Source organism: Colobus angolensis, unplaced genomic scaffold (genome assembly GCF_000951035.1).
Source record: "Colobus angolensis palliatus isolate OR3802 unplaced genomic scaffold, Cang.pa_1.0 Scaffold40, whole genome shotgun sequence".
Lineage (NCBI taxonomy): Eukaryota > Metazoa > Chordata > Mammalia > Primates > Cercopithecidae > Colobus > Colobus angolensis.
Genome location: NW_012117377.1, coordinates 9,518,985 through 9,539,611, shown reverse-complemented (window position 1 = coordinate 9,539,611; position 20,627 = coordinate 9,518,985). Strand labels below are relative to the sequence as shown.

At 48.9% G+C, this 20,627-nt stretch overlaps 1 protein-coding gene across 3 annotated transcripts in view; it reads right to left on the bottom strand.

The window, feature by feature from the left end:
* Positions 1–18,472, bottom strand: part of NLRP3 (NLR family, pyrin domain containing 3) — a 32,185-nt gene extending 13,713 nt beyond the window's left edge. Inside the window, exons 1-6 of one of the 3 annotated variants that reach the window (XM_011955748.1) lie at positions 18,435–18,472; positions 15,617–16,660; positions 11,311–11,430; positions 9,064–10,813; positions 5,474–5,644; positions 1,091–1,261 (exon numbers count right to left, since the gene is read on the bottom strand). In XM_011955748.1, the coding sequence (XP_011811138.1) occupies positions 1,091–1,261; positions 5,474–5,644; positions 9,064–10,813; positions 11,311–11,430; positions 15,617–15,899 (2,495 nt within the window). In that variant the 5' untranslated portion in view covers positions 15,900–16,660; positions 18,435–18,472. Of the gene's footprint in view, positions 1–1,090; positions 1,262–5,473; positions 5,645–9,063; positions 10,814–11,310; positions 11,431–15,616; positions 16,661–18,434 lie in introns of those variants that run through there. The other 2 variants (XM_011955746.1, XM_011955747.1) reach the window with 2 other exon arrangements.
* Between the last annotated feature and the right edge of the window lie 2,155 nt (positions 18,473–20,627).

Below are 20,627 nucleotides of genomic sequence, written 5' to 3'. Positions count from 1 at the left end.
TTTGGGTTATTTCCACCTTTTGGCTATTGCTAATAGTGTTGCTATGGACATGGGTGTACAAATAACATGTTTGAGTTCCTGCCTTCTTTTTTTTTTTTTTTTTAACTCTTCCTCTGTCACTCAGGTGGGAATGCAGTGGCGTGATCTTGACTCACTGCAACCTCCGCCTCCCAGGTTCAAACGATTCTCTTGCCTCCACCCCGAGTAACTGGGATTGCAGGCATGGGCCACCATGCCTGGCTAATTTTTGTATTTTTAGTAGAGACAAGGTTTTACTATGATGGCCAGGCTAGTCTCAAACTCCTGACCTCAAGTGATCCACCTGCCTTGGCCTCCCAAAATGCTGGGATTACAGGTGTGAGCCACTGCGCCCGGCTGAGTTCCTGTTTTGAACTCTTTTGCGGATATACCCAGGAGTGGAAATGCTGGCTTCAATAGTCATTCTGTATTTTTTTAGGAATTGCCGTGCTGCCTTCCACACTGGCTGCGTCGTTTACTTTCCCACCAGCAATACACAACGGCTCCCACTTCTTCGTATCCACGCCAATACTTGTTGTTTTCTAGTTTTTTTGCTTTTGTTTGATAACAGCCATCCTAATGGGTGAGAATTGGCCCTTCCATGTTTAAGTGTTTTTTTCTCTCCTTCAAAATGCAAGTCTCCCAGAAGCATTCAGGGAAGGGCTGCGTACAACATCGAGTGTCTGCATTGCTTTAGCACCATTTTTCTTATACAACATGAGGACCCAGGGCTTGTCATGAAATTCTAAAACTCCTCTAAAAAGCAATGCATTACACTGGTTTTTCTTTTTCTCAGCTCGGCAGTGGGCACCCTACAGGCAGTTGGCACCGTACAGGCAGTCATCTTCTTCTTTTATTACTTATGCTCCTTGTCAGGGTTGAGTGTGTGACTTTCCCCACAGCAAACACTAACTGACCGAAATGCTACAGACACCCAGAGACAAGCACAGGCAGCCACCTGAGCCGCCGAGGCCACTGTCACTCAAACTCCAGCCCACCAGGCCCCACTGAAGCCAGAGTGCGAAACACGCCTTGTTGGCAGGGCTTCCTTCGGGGAATGGGCTCAACTCACCAGAGCTTCTTCAGATTGCACAACAGGTGCTTCAGTCCCACACACAGAAGTCTGATCCCGAAGTCCCCAAGGGCGTTGTCGCTCAGGTCCAGCTCCACCAGCTTCTGGTTGCTGCTGAGGACCAAGGAGATGTCGAAGCAGCACTCATGCGAGAGGCCGCAGCGCCCCAACCTTCATGCCAAGAACAGAGGCAGAAAGCGTCAGAACACATCTGACCAGAGAACTCCGGAATACAGCACAAGGCACACTGGGAGGTCAGCCCCCAGGCTCCCCAGTCACAGCAGAGGGAGCACCTGTCAGTGAACTCCTGGCCGTAAACAGTGCCGGGTGCATTGCAGTCACCTCCCAGACAAGTGAATGGTGCGCTCCTGGCTTGTAAGTGAAACGGGCGGTGAGGGCCTGTGCACCCCACCTCCTTCCCTCATGTTCCTAACTGTTGACGAGCCCGCGGTTGGCTGCCCTCGCCAGCGCTGCACTCAGCTATTTCTCATCTTTACCAACATTGTCACCCCATTGTGCTTGACGATTTCATCCCAGCCATCCATCTATATTGAAAGGAAAAGCAGCTCTGATTCTTTTTCTCTTTCTTTTTCTTTTCTTTTTTTTAGAGACAGGGTCTCACTTTGTCGCACAGGCTGGAGTGCAGTGGTGAGATCATAGCTCACCGCCACCTAGAACTCCTGTGCTCAAGGGATCCACCTGCCTCAGCCTCCCAAGTGGCTGCAAATACAGGCATGTGCTACCATGCTTAGCTATTTTATTTATTTATTTATGTACTTATTTATTATTTTGTAAAGACAAGGTCTCACCAGCTTGCTCAGGCTGGTTTTGAACTCCTGGGCTTATGATCTGCCCACCTCAGCCTCTCAAAGTGCTGGGGTTCCGCACCCTGCTGCAGCTCTGATTCTTTATTGGTTTCGCCGTTATACACATGCACACAAACACACACACGCACATCACTACCACCGTCACCACTACCACCAGCAACAAAAATTTATCCCTGTCGTGGGGGCAAGAACGACATTCTAGTTTCTTTCCAGGGCAATAGCTCATAGGTCCTGGAGCCTGTTAGACCACCTTCCTTTCTGTGCCTATCTTTACACCAACTTCAAGCAAATGGACAAATGGATCTCTACTTATCTGCAAAACATCTCATTGTCACCTACCCTTTCCTGTTTGTGTCTCCCTCTCCAGAATCATACAGGGGCAATGGCAGTGGGGAGAGAACTTGGGGATGAAGTTGGAGAAATAAGGTTAAGTGTCCCAAAGAACCAGTCTCCATGGTACGACAATTTGAAATTTTATCAGAAGAGCAAAGATCAAGAGAGTGTGATCTATACACACAATGGAATACTGCACAGCCATAGAAAAGAAGGAAGTCACACCTTCAAAGCCACATGGATGGAACTGGAGGCCGTTATCTTAAGTGAAACACCTCAGAAGCAAAGAGTCAAATACCACATGTTCTCACTTACACGTGGGAGCTAAACAAAGGGTAACATCCACAGAGCGTGGAATGATAGACACTGGAGCCTCAGAAGGGTGGGAGGGTGGGAGCCAGGTGAGGGCTGGAAAATTACTTATTGGTACAATGTTCACTATTTGGGTAAGAGTTACACAAAGGCCGGGCGCAGTGGCTCACGCCTGTAATCCCAGCACTTTGGGAGGCCAAGGCGGGCAGATCACGAGGTCAGGAGTTTGAGACCAGCCTGGCCAATAGAGTGAAACCTTGTCTCTACTAAAAATACAAAAATTAGCTGGGCGTGGTGGCCCACGCCTGCAATCCCAACTACTCAGGGGGCTGAGGCAGAAGAATCGCTTGAACCCAGGAGGTGGATGTTGCAGTGAGCCAAGATCGCGCCAGTGCACTCCAGCCTGTGCGACAAGGCGAGACTCCGTCTCAAAAAAAAAAGGGGGGGTTACAGTAAAAGCCCAGACACTACCACTGTGCAATAATATATCCATGGAACAAAGCTGCGCTTGCACCCCCTACATCGACAAAAATAAATAGATAAAGTAAAAAATAAGGAGCAGAGCAGAGAGAGAGCATTTAAGCCACGGAACAGCACAATCAAATCAGAATTTTCTAAATGACCATCTTACTTTTGTGTGGAGAATGGTCTGGTGAGGGAGAAAGGCAGACACAGCGAGACCAGAGCCAACATTCATTCAGTGTGCGTTTCTGACCACCGACAGGGACTCAGATGCCTGTCCCGGTGTGGCAAAGAGGACGGCAAGACAAGCAAACGCAAACCCTATCCCCGGGGAGCCGATGGTCTAGGAGGTCACCGCGTGTCCAGGCAAGTGGTGACGGTTGCTGGACCTGGGCTGGTGGGGTGAGGACGAGGAAAAGTGGAAAACAGCTCGGGTAGAAGGAAAAATTGGTAAAACTGGTGACAAGGTGAGTGTGCTGGGCCGGAGAGGGAGGTAGGAAAATGTCCTAGAGTGGCGGCCTTTAACACTGGCTGTGCGGCTCCTCAAAAATGCAGACGCCTGCATGCATCCACAGAGCAGGGAACGAAACAGAGCCAGTGAGACAGCCCAGGCACAGCGCCTGGGGCGTGTGGATCTGAGTCATGGTGTGGGAGGGAGCGAGCCCATCATTATCATCATCATTATTATTATTATTATTATTATTATTATTATTATTATTATTATTTTGAAATGGAATCTCACTCTGTCACCCAGGCTGGAGTGTAATGATGCGATCTCCGCTCACTGCCACCTCTGCCTCCTGGGTACACGCGATTCTCCTGCCTCAGCCTCCTGAGTAGCTGGGACAACAGGCAAGAACAAGCACCCTGCAACATTTCAACCCATACAAAGCATTCTGACCAGGCTGGGCAACGTGATGAGACCACATCTCTACAAAAAAAATACACAAATTAGCCGGCGTGGTGGCGCACGCCTGTAGTCCCAGCTACTCGGGGGAGCCGATGTGGGAGGACTGCTTGAGCCTGGGAGGTCGACGCTGCAGTGAGCCGTGATCACACCACCACACTCCAGCCTGGGTCACAGAGGGAGACCCTGTCTCAAAGAACAAAAAAAAGTGTTTTCATAGTTTTTAGCTGAGGTTACCATTGTGGTAAATGGCAAATTCTCCAATTCTCATCTATGAACATGGTCCATGAGGAAATATTGAGCATCATGGTCTTTTCAAGAAATGACATTTTTTTCAGTTCCTCCTTCATTCTTCCCCACAGAAAACTTTCCCAGCTGGCCTCCAATCCATTTTGCCTTCTCACTTGTTCTGGGCTGAACTGTGTCCCCCACCCAAAATTTACGTGTTGAAACCCTAATCCTCAAGACCTCATAATGTGGCTGTTTTGGGAAATGGGGTCTTAAAAGGGGTGACTAGGTTAACATTTGGTCATGCGTGTGAGCCCTAATCCATCAAGACTGTCCCTGTAAGAAGAGGAGACTAGGACACTCTTCCCCCAGAGGGAAGACGACATCAGTACACAGGGAGAAGGGGGCATCTACAAGCCAAGGAGGGTGGCCTCAGAAGAAACCAACCCTGCTGACACCTTGATCTTAGACTTTCAGCCTCAGAACTGCAAGAAAATAAATTTATGTTGTTGAAGCCATTCAGTCTATGGCACTTTGTTACAGCAGAAACCACACCACAGGCCAGGAGCTGTGGCTCACGCCTGTAATCCCAACACTTTGGGAGGCCGAGGCGGGCGGATCACCTGAGGTCAGGAGTTCGAGACCAGCCTGGACAACATGCAGAAGCCCCATCTCTACTAAAAATACAAAAGATTAGCTGGGTGTGGTGGCGGGCACCTGTAATCCCAGCTACTCAGGAGGCTGAGGCAGGAGAATCACTTGAACCCAGGAGGCAGAGGTTGCAGTGAGTCAAGATCGCACCACCGCACTCCAGCCTGGGCAATAAGAGCAAAACTCCACCTCAAAAAAAAAAAGAAAAGAAGGCCGGGCATGGTGGCTTAAGCCTGTAATCCCAGCACTTTGGGAGGCTGAGACGGGCGGATCACGAGGTCAGGAGATCGAGACCATCCTGGCTAACACGGTGAAACCCCGTCTCTACTAAAAAATACAAAAAACTAGCCGGGCGACGTGGCGGGCGCCTGTAGTCCCAGCTACTCGGGAGGCTGAGGCAGGAGAATCACTTGAACCCAGGAGGCAGAGGTTGCAGTGAGTCAAGATCGCCACTGCACTCCAGTCTGGGCGACAGAGCAAGACTCCACCTCAAAAAAAAAAAAAAAAAAGAAAAAGAAAAGAAAAGGAAGAAACCACACCAGCAATCTGGTCCTGAAGATCTTTTTCCAGTGTGTTTCTGTTTCTCTCTCTCTCTCTCTCTCTCTCTCTCTCTCTCTCTCATATGAAGTTGCAGTCACACAGATCACACGCATGGGGACTCACCACAATCTCCGAATGTTACAGTCAGGATGCTGGAGCGTTTCACACAACACTCTCATCCCTGGGTCCCCCAGAGAATTGTCACTGAGGTCCAATTCGGTTAGACTCTGGCTGGTGCTGAGAACTGAAAAGAGGCCCCGGCAAAAACTGGAAGTGAGATGGCTGTTCACCAATCTAGGAATGAGAAGGAAGACAGAGAGAAAAGAAATCAGCCTTGAATAATAACTAACTGGAGCTGGGGGCACCAGTTCAGAGAAATGCCTTCCAGGGATTAAGAAATGGGTCGCGAAACCAAAAATTACTCCCAGAGAAATGAAGAGGGCTGGATGAGCCTTGGTAAAAACCAGTTCTGCCTCCTCTCGGATGGACAGCATGAGCCTGTGACTGTGGCTGACGGTGGCACCCTGCAGCCTGCTCCCCAGTGTCCTTCTCTCTCGCCCTTACCAGTCCACTGTCCCAACATGGCCCTGAACGTTCTGTGCTGGGTGACCAGAGGCCAGTCCTCACTCCGGGCTACACAATAGCATCAGGAGTGCTCACCAAAATCCTCAGGCCAGGTTGGGCATGGTGGCTCACACCTGTAATCCCAGCACTTTGGGAGTCTGAGGTGCGTGGATCACTTGAGGTCAGGAGTTCAAGACCAGCCTGGCCAACATGGTGAAATCCTCTCTCTACTAAAAATACAAAAATTAATTGGGTGTGGTGGCACGAGCCTGTAATTCCAGCTACTAGGGAGGCTGAGGCAGGATAATCACTTGAACCTGTGAGGTAGAAGCTGCAGTGAGCCAAGATCGTGCCACTGCACTCCAGCCTGGGCAACAGAGCGAGACTTCATCTCAAAAAAAAAAAAAAAAATCCCAAGCCCAGGCCACATCCATGGAAATAAAATCAGAATCTCTGAGGTGCAACCAGACGAATTTTTTAAACTTTTTTTTTAGGTGTAACCCAAAGTTGGAATGCAGTGGCATGATCACAGCTCACTGTAGCCTTAAACTCCTGGGCTCAAGCAATCCTCTTGCCTCAGCCTCCCGAGCAGCTGAGGTTACAGGCATGAGTCACTGTGTCCAGCTATATGGATCTTTTTTAAATGTCCAGGTGACTCCAACATGCAGTCACGTTTTTGCTTTTGTTTTTCTGTAAAGAAGTGCTCTCACTTTGCTGCTCGGGAAGGACTTGAATTCCTAGCTCCAGGCAATCCCTCCATCTTGGCCTCCCAGAAACCTAGGATTACAGGCAGGAGCTACTGCACCCACACATGCAGTCACCTTTGAATCACCTGTAGCTCTCATTCAAATGCAAAGTCTAGCTCCCTAGGTCTAAGATTGGGTCCACGATCCTGCATTTCTAACAGATGCTCAGGCTTCTGGTTCTTAGAAGGGACTGGAACATACAAAGCAAGCTCCTGCCCTCAGAGGAAGGCAGCTGCCATCTAGAGAGATAGATGCTGAGCCCCTACCAGGGCTCCAGTCAGTCTGTCCTCAGAGGAAGGCAGATGCCATCTAGAGAGATGGATGCTGAGCCCCCTACCAGGGCTCCAGTCAGAATCTGTCCTCAGAGGAAGGCAGATGCCATCTAGAAAGACGGGTGCTGAGCCCCCTCCAGGGCTCCAGTAAGAGTCTGTCCTCAGAGGAAGGCAGATGCCATCTAGAAAGACGGGTGCTGAGCCCCCGACCAGGGCTCCAGTCAGAGTCTGTCCTCAGAGGAAGGCATCTAGAGGGATGGGTGCTCAGCCTCCCACTGGGGCTTCACTGAGAGTGTGCAAGCCTTCCTCACAGGAATGTGATCTTCATAAGGTCTCCCTGCCCTCTCCACCTCACTCTTAATGAGTAGCTCTGCCTATTTTTCTCTCTGTCTTACTCTTCTTCTCCCATTTCTACGGTCTGAATGTTTGAGTGCCCCAAAATCCATATGCTGAAATCCTCACCCTCAATGTGACGTATTAGGAGACGGGGCCTTTGAGGTGTGATTAAGTTATGAGGCTGGAGCCCTCAGGAGTGGGACTGCTGTCCTTAGGAAAGGGACTCCGGAGAGCTGCACTGGCCCTTCACCACTGAGGACACAGTGAGAAGGCACCATTGACCAGGAAACAGGCCCTCACCAAACACCAGATCTGCCAGAGCCTGGATCATGGACTTCCCGGCCTCCAGAACTGTAAGGTGAACATTCCTGTCACTTATAAGCCAACCAGCCTGTAGTGTTTTGCTATGGCAGCCTGACGGATGAAGACAACTGTCTTTTTTCCAGTCACTTGGAACTGTTTGCTGCTGTTGAAACCGTACCCTGTTTTCCCACGCCTGCCCTCTCTCTAAACACTGTATACCCCCAGCCTGGCTGCCCCTCACCTTCTCTCACTCTCTCACTGCCCATCCTCCAGAAGCTGGCTGAGCAGGGACACCCGCGCCCCACCGGTCAACAGGTCCGTCCCCTTGTGCTTTGGATACTCTGCAAGTTTCCTTGTCAGAGTCCGTGACCCCGTCCCCCCGACATCTGCCTTTGTTTCCAGACAGTCCCACAGCCGGACCTCAAGTCCCTGTGACCAGGACCTGGGTCTTCGCCACCACTGGGTCCCGTGGGCAGTCAGTCCTTCATGGCCAAACCATGACTACGAAGGTGGTCCTGGTCGTGGTAATGTCCAGGGATCGAGAAAGCTGAAACTCACTGTTGCCTGTGGAAGGGCCGAGCCTCCTGTTTCCCTTAACTGTGCCCCATGCCTAGTATCTTCTATCCAGGTTAAACTCACACATCACTACAGGGTAGCCACCTTCCTACAACCACTGTGGGTGGTCCTTCTGCAGGAGGCACTGAATGACAAACCCAGAAGGGACTCAGGAGTCAGGTGACTCAACCATTTCATTGCACAGACTTGGCCACTAGCTTCCAACCACCCAGCAAGTGTGTGAACAGCCCCGAAAACAGGCTTTTGGCCACAGCCCAGTGCAGAGCAACATGGGGGCCTCGACGGAGGGTCTCGACGTTTCTGCTCTATTTCCCTTGATTTACGTTCATCGTGTTTTTTCCCAAGGACACTGTGTGTCTCTCCACTGTCACCTGCACACGCTTTTTCTCAGACTGCATTCATGACTTGGCTCACACCAGTCTTCAGTGCCAGAATTCCTTTAATTTCTTCTCTATGCACCCAGGTTCCACCATTCCTTAAAGGCAGGCTTAGATTGCACGTTTCTAAGAAACCTCCCCCCAGCCTCCGCTCTGAGGCCCTCTATCCCGTGCTCCTGGGACACAGGCTCTCTGGCATTGTTCTGCCCCACAGACATTGACTGACTCTTAGGCACTAGCGCTCCAAGTAGCTTACAAGCAGTTTCAGCTGACAAACATTTGTAGGCAATCCTACCTTATGCTAAACTGGCATTTCCCAAACATTTGTTCCTTGTTTTATTGTTTTTTCCTCATCCCATTTATCCACCTACCATACGTCAATCTTTGCTCATCAAGGGGTCTAAAACAGATGGTGGTGGCATTATGTAGCCGTGGCAACTGTATTTGGAAGACAGTTGAAAAGAGATGAGAGGAGGCAAGCGCCAAGAAGAAGCTGGCGAGGAAGCAGGAGGAAGTAGCTGGAAGCCAAGTTTCCTCACCTGTGGGAACAGGCAGCATGAGAGCCTGGGAGGACACACTGTACCGTATCAAGGTGTCGGCCTTCCTTTTCCTCCTCCTCTTCCTCCTTGGGCATGTTATGGAGAAACCCCAGGGAAAGTGACTCCACCCGATGACAGTTCTCAATGCAAAAGGAAGAAACCACGTGATCCATTCTGGTGGAGAGATTGATCTCAATCTTGGGGAAATAGTCCATGGCCCTTTGCACGAAGTCCTCCTCCTGCATCTCGTACAAACAGTAGAACAATTCCAGCTGGCTGGGCTGGATCTGCATCTTCTTGGCTTTGGCTTTTACTTCAATCCATTTCAACAGCTCCAGCCTGATTTGCTGAGAGATCTTGCAACTTAATTTCTTCTCCAAGTAGCAGGTCCTCTCCTGGTTCACCAGGCCAAAGAGGAAACGTACAACAAAAATCAAATACCCCTTTTCGAATTTGCCATAGTTTTCCAGAAGGACTGTCACGTCTCGGCTGGGAAGCTTCAAACGACTCCCTGGAACGTTGGTCCTTCCTTCCTTTTCCTCTTCCAGCAGGTAGTACATGGCGGCAAAGAACTCCTGGAAAGTCATGTGGATGAAGCTGTAGAACTTCTCGCAGTCCACTTCCTTCTGGAACAGGTTCATCCTCAGGAAAGCAGACACATCCGCCTTCTGCAGCCCATGGTTCCTGAGGTCAGACTCCTCAAATAGGATTTTCTGGTTCCAGATTCCATCTGCAGCCAAAGAGCAGAGCCCCCAGAGGTGGGCGCAGAGGCAGTGCTCCTGGCTCCCTCCCCGGGGCTGCAGCAAACTGGAAAGGAAGAAGGTATACACCGCAGTGGTGGTCTTGGATGTCTGGGCAAGGCTCTTGCCACTCTCCATCTGCTGTTTCAGTCCAGTGCACACGATCCAGCAGACCAGGGGGATGAAGCACATGGTGAAGAGGACCTCATTCTCCTGAATCAGACTGAAGGCTGCCCTGGCTTGGGCCTCATCAGAGAAGTACTTGAAGAAGTATTCTTTCCTTTTGGCCTCAGAGAAACCCAGGATCTCCACATGCCGAGGATGGTCCAGCAAGTGCTGTAGTTTCTCCAGGGCCACAGGTCTCGTGGTGATGAGCAGAGAGGCCTCGGGAAGGAGCTTCTTTCTGATGAGGCTGCTCAGGAGAATGTCTCCCCGCTCGGCCTTCTGCCAGTCAGTGCAGAGCGGTCCTATGTGCTCGTCAAAGGCACCCTGCAGCTCGTCAAAGCCGTCCATGAGGAAGAGGATTCTGGAGGGCTTGCTCACGATCTTGCGGATGGGTGGGTTTGGGTCAGGGCAGCAGCTCATGATCAGGTCCCCCAGGCTCCTCTGTGTCACGAGGCTCACCTCCCGACAGTGGATATAGAACAGATAGTCAAACCTGTCTCGGTAGAGTGTTCCCGACGCCCAGTCCAACATAATCTTCCTGGCCAGGATTGTTTTCCCAATCCCTGCCGCTCCCTGGAACACCACAGTGTGCACAGGCTCAGAGTGCTCATCATCGGGGTCAAACAGCAACTCCATCTTAATGGGACTCACAGGGCTCTCGCACGTCTTGGTCTTGCCGATGGCCAGAAGCTCATGCTCCCTCTCCTGCTGGCTCCGGTGCTCCTTGATGAGGCGCAGTCGTGTGTAGCGTTTGTTGAGGCTCACACTTTCACCCAGACGGGCATTCCTGTCTTCAATGCACTGGAATCTGCTTCTCACGTACTTTCTGTACTTCTTACAGTAATCTACGGCAAAGACAGGAAGTTAGGGGGAAAGGCCACACACATCCACCTGAGATGCGCTCTCAACAGGGGCCTGTGGTCGGAAGCGAGTGGTAACTGGAACAGAGAAATGGAAGGTGCAGCTTCTCTCCACTGGGTGGGAAAGCTGCCAAGAATCTCTGTTGTCAAGTTTTTCAGATACACAGTTGAGCAGAAGGCCTGTCTGTATGTGTAGCCACCAGCCCAAAGATTCTTTGAATCAATCGTATTCCTTTAAATAATCTACATCCCACGCCTCATCAAACTTGAAACGCCTAATCACCCCTGCTGGCTCTGGGACTGCAAGAGCCACACAAACATGAATGTGTTTCTTCAACTGACCATGGATTTCCTGAGACAGGCCTTTGCATCCTAAAGAGCAGGAGCCTAGAGTGTGGCCAAGTTACCCAGCTGCTCAGCTTCGCAGAGCCTCCTGAACCAGGCCTTAAAGCTCAACTAGAAGCACCACCCCAGGTGCTTACCTTTCTTCTTTTTACAAATAGAGATTCTCGAAAGGTACTCCAGTAAACCCATCCACTCCTCTTCAATGCTGTCTTCCTGGCACATCATGGTGGAATTAGAAACACGTGCATTATCTGAACCTAAAAGGGAAAAAAAGGTGTCAAAACCCAGAACTATTATCACAGAGGACGCAACTGAAACCTGGCCTAATATTTGGCATGAGAGAAGAGACCCCAAACATCCCCCAAATCAAAACACGGCTCTGAGTTGCAGAGGACAGGTGTTCAGTCAAAAGTCTAGTTGGGAGCATTTCTGCACTCCTAGTCTCAGAACGACTCCTGCTGTCCACCTGCCAAGCCTGCGTCCCCACTGTCCCCAGCCTCAGAATCTCTTCCTCAGGCCTGGAAATCAATCAGCAAACATGGGAAGCAGGCTAAGTTTCTTTTACCCTCGTTTGCTTTTGCCTGACCCTGGCAGCCTGATTCTGAAGGCATCTCCAAGCTCTCCTATATCCCCAGCGCAGCCGTGGACTAAGAAAGGTCACCCTTCCCTGACTCCAGTTCCCTGCAATCCATTTCACACACATCTTCTATTGTCAAGTCTAGATGTCTGGTTCTTCAAGAGTGAGAATGATCAGTCTGTTTCATGCCTAATCTGGTGGTTGGGAATCCTGGCTGACTTTAGAATCACCCAGGAAGCTTTAAAAACACGGACTCCAGGACTCCATTCCCAGAGGTTCTTTTTTTCAGTCCCTCTGAGGTGAGGCCCAGGAACCATTACATACTAAAAGCTCCCAGGTGATTCCAACATGCATCTGTGTTGAGAATCACAAATCCAAACAGTCACTAGATAGCACATCCCAAGAAGGCATTCTATAGGAGAAATTCAGGTTAGGTAAAACAAGAGTTAGCCACTAGGGGAAATATATAAGACAGATAACTTCAGGTGGGCAGGAATCTACGAGGAACATAAATGATTTTTTTCTCTTTTTTTTTTGAGACAGGGCCTCACTCTATTGCCCAGGCTGGAGTGCAGTGACACAATCACGGCTCACTGCAGCCTCAACCTCCTGGGTCAAGTGATCCTCCCACCTCAGCCTCCGGAACAGCTGAGACTATTGACACATGCCACCACGCCCAATTAATTTTTGCATTTTTTGTAGATACAGGTTCTCACTATGTTGCCCAGGCTGGTCTCAAACTCTTGGGCTCAAGCAATCCTCCCACCTTGGCCTCCTGAAGTGCTGGATTACAGGTATGAGCTACTGTGCCCAGCCCATAAAAGACCTCTGACAGCTGTCTACTTATTCTGAAAGTAAAGAAAGGTATTGGTAACTATGTCACAAAACAAAATCCAAACAATCTAAGCCAAAACCAAAACCTTATTCTTTTTATTTATTTTGTTTTAAGAGACAGAGTCTTGCTTTGTACCCTAGGCTGGAGGGCAGTGGCACAGTCACAGCTCACTCCAGCCTGGAACTCCTGAGCTCAAGTGATCCACCTACTTCGGCACCTGAGCAACTGGGACTTGGGTATGAGCCATCACAGTAGATTAGCCAAAGTCTATTACCTGAAACCTAACCCCACCCCAGGAAACAAACAACAAACTTCTGACCCTAGTTATAACTTCTCTGCCTCAAAATCCAGACATGGAAGCTAAGATGGTATAGTGGTTAAGAGCTGGGCTTTGATCAAAGACACACTCTGCTTTTTACCCCAGCTCTGGGTATGGCTAGAAAGAAGGCCTGGGCCAGTCAGAATCTCTTCCAGGTTCACTTCACTCACTTGCAGGAGGGATAAAACCAGTGGCTATTTCATGGGGTTCTTGAATGTGCCACAAAATTCATACAAACTGCTTAGCAAAGTACTTCTACAGTTGTGATTATGACACTTTCATTTGGGTATGTGAGTATATAAGTACTGACGCAATGATAATTGCTTTATTTATTTATTCAGAGATGAGGTCTCACTATGTTGCTCAGGCCGGGTTTGAACTCCCGGACTCAAGCGATCCTCCCGCCTTAGCCTCCTGAGTAGCTGGGACTACAGGTGAGAGTCACTGCGGAAGTCGGCTTCTGATCTCCCCCGGCTGCACACGCCTGTCTGTTTCCCCAGTGTCATTACACCCACACTGCTGCCCTGCCTTAACATGTGTCTCCCTATCCACTGGCTCATTTTTATTCCTCCTTCCCATCACTACCGGCTCCACATCATCATCCTGCAATACCCTGCCCTTCTCTGAGCCCTGCCTTTGCCTAGAACACAAGACAAAAGAAAGAACCTTATCCTCAATGTGTACATGGGGATTAAGAGAATTTCTTTCACATTCCAATTTCCAAAGTGATGGTGAAAGGAACAGCTTCTGCCACAAACTCCACGGTTCTTCGAGGAGAGAGGCTGCCCTCTGGGCCATAGGAAGCAGAGGCCCGAGCCTGCTGACCACACAGCAGACACTGGACAAAACGTGATCGGAGGAGCTGGATGGAGGACTGGAGGTGGGTCTAGGCACTGCTGAGATTCAGATAAAGAGGAACTAATCATGGCAGGTGCCGGGGGTAGGTACACTCTGCACTAGCTTTTTAAAGGAGTTAGAGAAAACAAACAGTTTGCCTCCACCTTCTCATAGCACTACCATGAGAGGGGAAAAGAGGAAGAAACCAAGACAATACAAGAGATTTTTATTTTCTGAAACGGAGTCTTGCTCTTTAGCCCAGGCTGGAGTGCAGTGGTGCAATCTCAGCTCACTGCAACCTCCACTCCTCGGGTTCAAGCGATTCTCCTATCTCAGGCCAGCCTCCTGAGTAGCTGGGATTACAGGCTCCCACCACCACGCCCGGCTAATTGTTTTTGTATTTTTAGTAGAGATGGGGTTTTGCCATGTTGGCCAGGCTGGTGTTGAACTCCTGACCTCAGGTGATCCACCCACCTTAGCCTCACAAAGTGCTGGAATTACAGGCATGAGCCACCATGCCCGGCCAAGAAATTATTAAAAAAAAATAAATACTAACTTCTGTGCATCAAAGGACACAGTTAACAGAATGAAAAGACAACCCACAGAATGGGAGAAAATATTTGTAAATCATATATCTGACATGGGGTTAATATCTAGAATATATAAAGAACTTCTACAAGGCAACAACAAAAACCAAATCTGATCTGAAAATGAGAAAAGAACTTGAACAGAACTTTCTCTGAAGAAGCTCTATAAATGGCCAACAAGCACATGAAAAGGTGCTCAGCATCACTTATCATTAGGGGAATGGAAATCAAAACTACAGTGAGATACCACCTCACACTCATTAGAATGGCAACTATAAAAAAGGAAAAATAAATAAAAATAACATGTGTTCTTAGGATATGAAGAAATTGGAACCCTTGTGTGCTACTGGTGGGAAATGGCACAGATGGTATCTAAAACAGTAGAGCAGTTCCTCAAAATATCAAACAGAATTACTATATGATTCAGAAGTTTCACTTCTGAGTATACACCCCAAATAATTCAAAGCAGGGTCTTGAAGAGATATTTGTGCACCGACACTCATAACAGCATTAACAATAACAAAAAGGTAGAAGTAATCCAGGTGTCCATCAACAGATAACTAGACAAAATTTGGGATATGCGTACCATGGAGTATTTATACAGTCTTTTCTAAAGGAAGGGAATTCTGACATGTGATTCAACATAGTTGAACCCTGAGGACATTATGCTGAGTGAAATAAACTACTCATAAAGGAAAAAAATGCTGTATGTTTCTCCACTTACATGAGGTACCCAGAGTAGTAAGATTCACAGAGATGGCAAATAGAAAGGTGGTTACCAGGGCTGGGAGAATGAGGCAAGGGGGAGTTACTGTCCAACGGGTGAGGAGTTTCAGTTTTGCAAGACGAAAACAGTTCTGGAGATTGGTTGCACAATGTGAGTGTACCTAACACTACTGAACTGTACATTTAAATATTATTAAGGCCAGGCACGGTGGCTCACACCTATAATCCCAACATTTTGCGAGGCCAAGGCAGGCGGATCACCTGAGGTCAGGAGTTTGAGACCAGCCTGAGCAACACGGAGAAACCCCATCTCTATTAAAAATACAAAATTAGCCGGGCGTGGAGGCGCAACGCCTGTAGTCCCAGCTACGTGGGAGGCTGAGGCAGGAGAATCGCTTGAACCTGGGAGGTGGAGGTTGCAGTGAGCCAAGATCGCACCACTGCACTCCAGCATGGGCGACAAGAGCAACTCCGTCTCAAAAAAAAAAAAAATATTAAGGTGGAAAATTGTACATGATGTGCACTTCGCCACAATTTTTTTTAAAGTCTTCCTTCCACTCACCCCACTTCGGCTCATCTCTTTTTGCTTTCTCATAAAGGTCTCTCCTGTTGATGGCAGCAAAGATCCACACGGCCATGGCCCACGCCTTCTCCTCCCCATTGAAGTCAATCATTAGCGTGGCTAGATCCACGTGATCTGCCTTCTCTGTCTGACCCCTCGGGAGGGAGACGCAGCCCTTCTGAGGAGGATAGTCCTCTAAGTGCATCTTAAATTTCTTCAAGTCCACATCCTCCAGGTCCTCCAGGTACCTGGCCAGCTTGCAGCGGGTGCTTTCCATCTTCATCTGCAGCCGTTCTCAGGGTCCTTAGGCTTCGGTCCTCACCAAGATACCAGGCAGTGAACACGGCATACGGATGAGTCTTTTCTAAAGTCTCCACTTTGAGAGAGATAAATTATCAAAAACTCAGCAAACAGACAGAAAAAAAAAAAGTTCACATGACTGTAACAAGTCATAATTTTTAATTTTGAAAAGTTAGCCAAGGCCGGGCACAGTGGCTCACACCTGTAATCCCAGCACTTTGGGAGGCTGAGGTAGGCAGATCACCTGAGCTGAGGAGTTCAAGACCAGCCTGGCCAACGTGGCAAAACTGCATCTCTACTAAAAATACAAAAATTAGCTGGGTGTGGTGGTGGGTGCCTGTAATCCCAGCTACGCAGGAAGTTGAGGTATGACAACTGATTGAACCCGGGAAGCGGAGGTTACAGTGAGCCAAGATTGCGCCACTGCACTCCAGCCTGGGTGACACAGGGAGACTCCACCTCAAAAAAAAAAAAAAAAAAATCAGCCAAATGCTCACCAGAAAGTTCTCCTGTTGGCTCGATCTAGGAGTGTGTTCTGAGCTATGGAAGAAAGGCTTCCCTATGCAGGGAAAAATATGTAAACCAGTCCATAAACAGGATTGTATTACAGTTTACGGTGAACAACCAGTTCATGATGCCATCTTGACACATCAGCAAGAAAACTTTTGTCCCCGTTGATTACGTACGGGGCTACAAAAAACGTTGGACAAGCTCTTCACTATTCCTCCACTTCAGTTTCCTCATCTATAAAATGAGAAAGCAGAAGAGAATGTTCTCAGTTCCTCCAAACTGAAGGCTCTAGCTCTTTGCTTCTGTTTTCATGAGGGAAGAGGGATGAGAGACAACAGAAGGAGAAGGCCAGGAGGTGAGTAACTGTTGATAGCAGAGCAGGACATGGCTAGGGAGAGAGGAGAGAGAACATAAAAGCTTGCAGAGGAGGGGACGGTCTTTGACTGCACTTCTATCAACCAGTGGATTGAAGTAAGATGAAGCTGGGAGTACATAACGGAGAATAATAAAAACATGCATCCCTGTAATCCCAGCACTTTGGGAGGCCGACGTGGGCGGATCACCTGAGGTCAGGAGTTGGAGATCAGCCTGACCAACATGGAGAAACCCTGTCTCTACTAAAAATACAAAAATTAGCTGGGCGTGGTACCAGGCACCTATAATCCCAGCTACTCGGGAGGCTGAGGCAGGAGAATTGCTTGAATCTGGGAGGCTGAGGTTGCGATGAGCCAAGATCACGCCACTGCACTCCAGCCTGGGCAATAAGAGTAAAACTCCGTCTCAAAAAATAAAATTAAATAAATAAAAGCATACATCTATTTAATGTCTCCTTGCAAAATCTGCAATTATCATTATAATTCACATTAATTTAGAGCTTTCCACAGGCTAGGCGCTCACTGTTTTTCCCCATCTAACCCGCACAGAGCTCTCTGAGGTGCATCTATTCCTAGCCCCATTTTATAGATGCATAAACTGAGTCTTAGGGGGACTAAGAAGCCTGCCGAGGGGCTTGGAGCCAGGAAGGAACCGAGCCAGGATTTTGACCAGAGCTGTGAGACCATGTCTTCCATCACTTGTTTCAGTCAGACAAAGACAAAGACAACAAAATAGATGACTAAAAGACACACTTTCCCAGCGTTTCTCACAGGTATTTCACTGCAGCGTTCACCAACGTAGTCTTCCCAACCAGACTTTGAGTTCCACAAAAACTAGCGACCACCTGCTGTATCTTCAGATCTTCCATATCTCCTAGAGCCTGGCTGGACAAACAAGCTGGCTTTGTTTGGAATTGTTCCCTCCTTGATCCCTTGATTATACTGCATTTGGCAAAGCACCTCAACCCAAAGCCATAAATAACACTCAAGGGAGGGAGAGAACCTGGAAAACAGTGGAGCTCTCCAAACTGGAATTTCTGTGACTGCAGTTCAATGTCAAGACGCCCCAGACTCACTCATCTCTCCCGTCCCATCTCCATTCCTGCCTATCTACTCCTCGCCTCCTGAGCCCCGCAAACTCAGCCCTGTGCATCCTGAGGTGGCTGCTCCCCAGACAGCCCTATGAGCTCTGCATACCCTCCCAGCTCCTGCCCCATCAGTCCTTCAATCCACGTCAGGATTCTGCCTTTCTTCTGTGCTCCTTCCACCCTAACACCAGCACAGTATCTGCTGCCCTTTGGTTTTTAAGGAGGTTTGTTTCCTTCTATGTATCCCATCCATCTTCTCCCCTGGGAGGGAGACTGGGCAAATCTGCTGAAGTCATGGGTGTAAACTATGCTTGCTGCCCCGTCCTCTCCTCTTTCCCCCACCACATACACACACATGCACTTGCACACGTAGAGCCCAAATAACGATAAAAGAATATTCCAGAAATGTTGTTGAAGCACAGACTTGGAGGCTAGCAGAAGAAATTGCTGGTGCATTCACCAAGACAAGTTCTGCCCTCTCCACACAACCTCCCCCACTGCTCTCCCAGTCCTGTCGCCTACCCTGCCCCACGGAGTTGGACTTACCCAGATGCCAGCCTCAGGAACAGCTAGGGAGGAAATGCAATGAATTTATAGCAGTCACAGCCCCAGAAGGGGCAGGAAGGATGTGGTCCCCACTTACTCATAGCAGAGGCAGAGAAAGGAATGGTTACTCACACAGCTGGGTTTTCCAGACGGGATCAACAGTGTTGTCAAAGCCGTGTCTCGGTTCCATAGTTGGGTCCACGTTGCTCTCCTCGGAGGCACCCCACAGAAGCAGCGTGGCAGGCCAGTGTAACATGGGCTGGGGGTCGAATTGGCAGTGCTAAACGGATGTTGCCTCTGACACTGCCCGCTGCCACAGCTCCACTGACAGCGAGGGAAGTGAAACTAAGGACATGCCATGTGAGCGAGTAAAGAATCCAGAGCATGACCTGACCCAGCCTTCAAACTCCAGGGCCCATGCCCTGCCCTCTCACAGCAAGGTGGCTGGAAGGCAGTACAAGTTCTCTCCATCATGTTCTACTTTTAAAGCACAAATTTTACTCCCTGACTTATTGACTCACCTGTTCCACTGACACTTACGGAATGGCTGGTATGTGCCAGGCATGCACACAAAGCCTCACCTTGAGTAGCTTGAGGAGAGACACACACAGACCTACTCTGCAGCTCCATGAGACAGCCACAGGATCACAGCCTGGCAAAGGCACAAGTTCAACAGAGCTTGGTGGGTGAGAGGCACTTGCTCAGCCTCTGGGTAAGTGACAAGGACGAGCGCCCAGTTCAGTGGAGGGAAGTCAGCAAATGACTGGGTCTCTCTGTGCCTATATCTGTAAAACGGTGACAATAATCGCCTGCTACTTCTTTAGATCTTCCAAATCTCCTAGACTCAGGATGGGTGAACAAGTGGCTTTGTTTGGAATTCTTCCCTCCTTGATCCCTTCATTATGCTGCATTTGACCAAGAACTACATCAGAACAAATAATGGCACCTATCTTAGAAGGCTGTCAGAAAACACTGAGTGAATGACTAAACGTGAGGCCTTTAAAACAGAGCCTGGCACAGAGAAGCTAGAATAAGCAGTTGGTTCCGATGACCACCACCTTTCTACAGAATTGCAGAGAGAATGCTCTACAAGATGAGAGACGCATCTAGTCCCGCTCAGGGGCATGAGAGCAGACCTGAGTCTCCGTGAACCAGACGAAGGTGTCATTCAGGGCCGGGCCCGGGGCAGGAGCAGCAAGAACTTCAGGTGCTGAAGCTAGAGAGAAAGCAGACCAAATATGCTCCAAAAGAAAGGAACTCAGGGGCCGGGCACGGTGGCTCAAGCCTGTAATCCCAGCACTTTGGGAGGCCGAGACGGGCGGATCACGAGGTCAGGGGATCGAAACCATCCTGGCTAACACGGTGAAACCCCGTCTCTACTAAAAACTACAAAAAACTAGCCGGGCAAGGTGGCGGCGCCTGTAGTCCCAGCTACCCGGGAGGCTGAGGCAGGAGAATGGCGTGAACCCGGGAGGCGGAGCTTGCAGTGAGCTGAGATCCGGCCACAGCACTCCAGCCTGGGTGACAGAGCGAGACTCCGTCTCAAAAGAAAAAAAAAAAAAAAAAAAAGAAAAGAGCTCAGGCTGGGCGCAGTGGCTCATGCCTATAATCCCAACCCAAAATGGATTAAAGATCTAAACATAAGATCTAAAACTGTAAAGCTCCTAGAAGAAAACAGAGAAGAAGCCAGGCATGGTGGCTCATGCCTGTAATCCCAGCACTCTTCGAGGCCGAAGCAGGAGGATCACTTTAGGCCAGAAGTTCACGATCAGCCTGGGCAACATAGTGAGACTTTGTCTCCACAAAATAAAAACAAAATTAGCCAGGCATGGTGGTGTGCACCTGTAGCCCAGCTACTCAGGAGGCCAAGGCAAGAAGATCACTTGAGCCCAGGAATTTGAGGAAACAGTGAGCTGTAATGACTCTACTGCATTCCAGCCTGGGAGACAGAATGAGACCCAATCTCTAAACAAATTAAAAACTAAAAATAAAAAATAGAAAACAGAGGAGAAAAACTTCTTGATATTAGCCTTGGCATGGATATTTTTAATGTCTCACCAAAAGCAAAGGAACAAAAGTAAAGATAAATAAGTGGGAATACATCAAACTAAAAAGTTCCTGTATAGCAAAAGAAACAATCAACAGAGTGAAAAGGCAGCCAACAAATTGGAAGAAAATTTTTTTTTTTTTTTT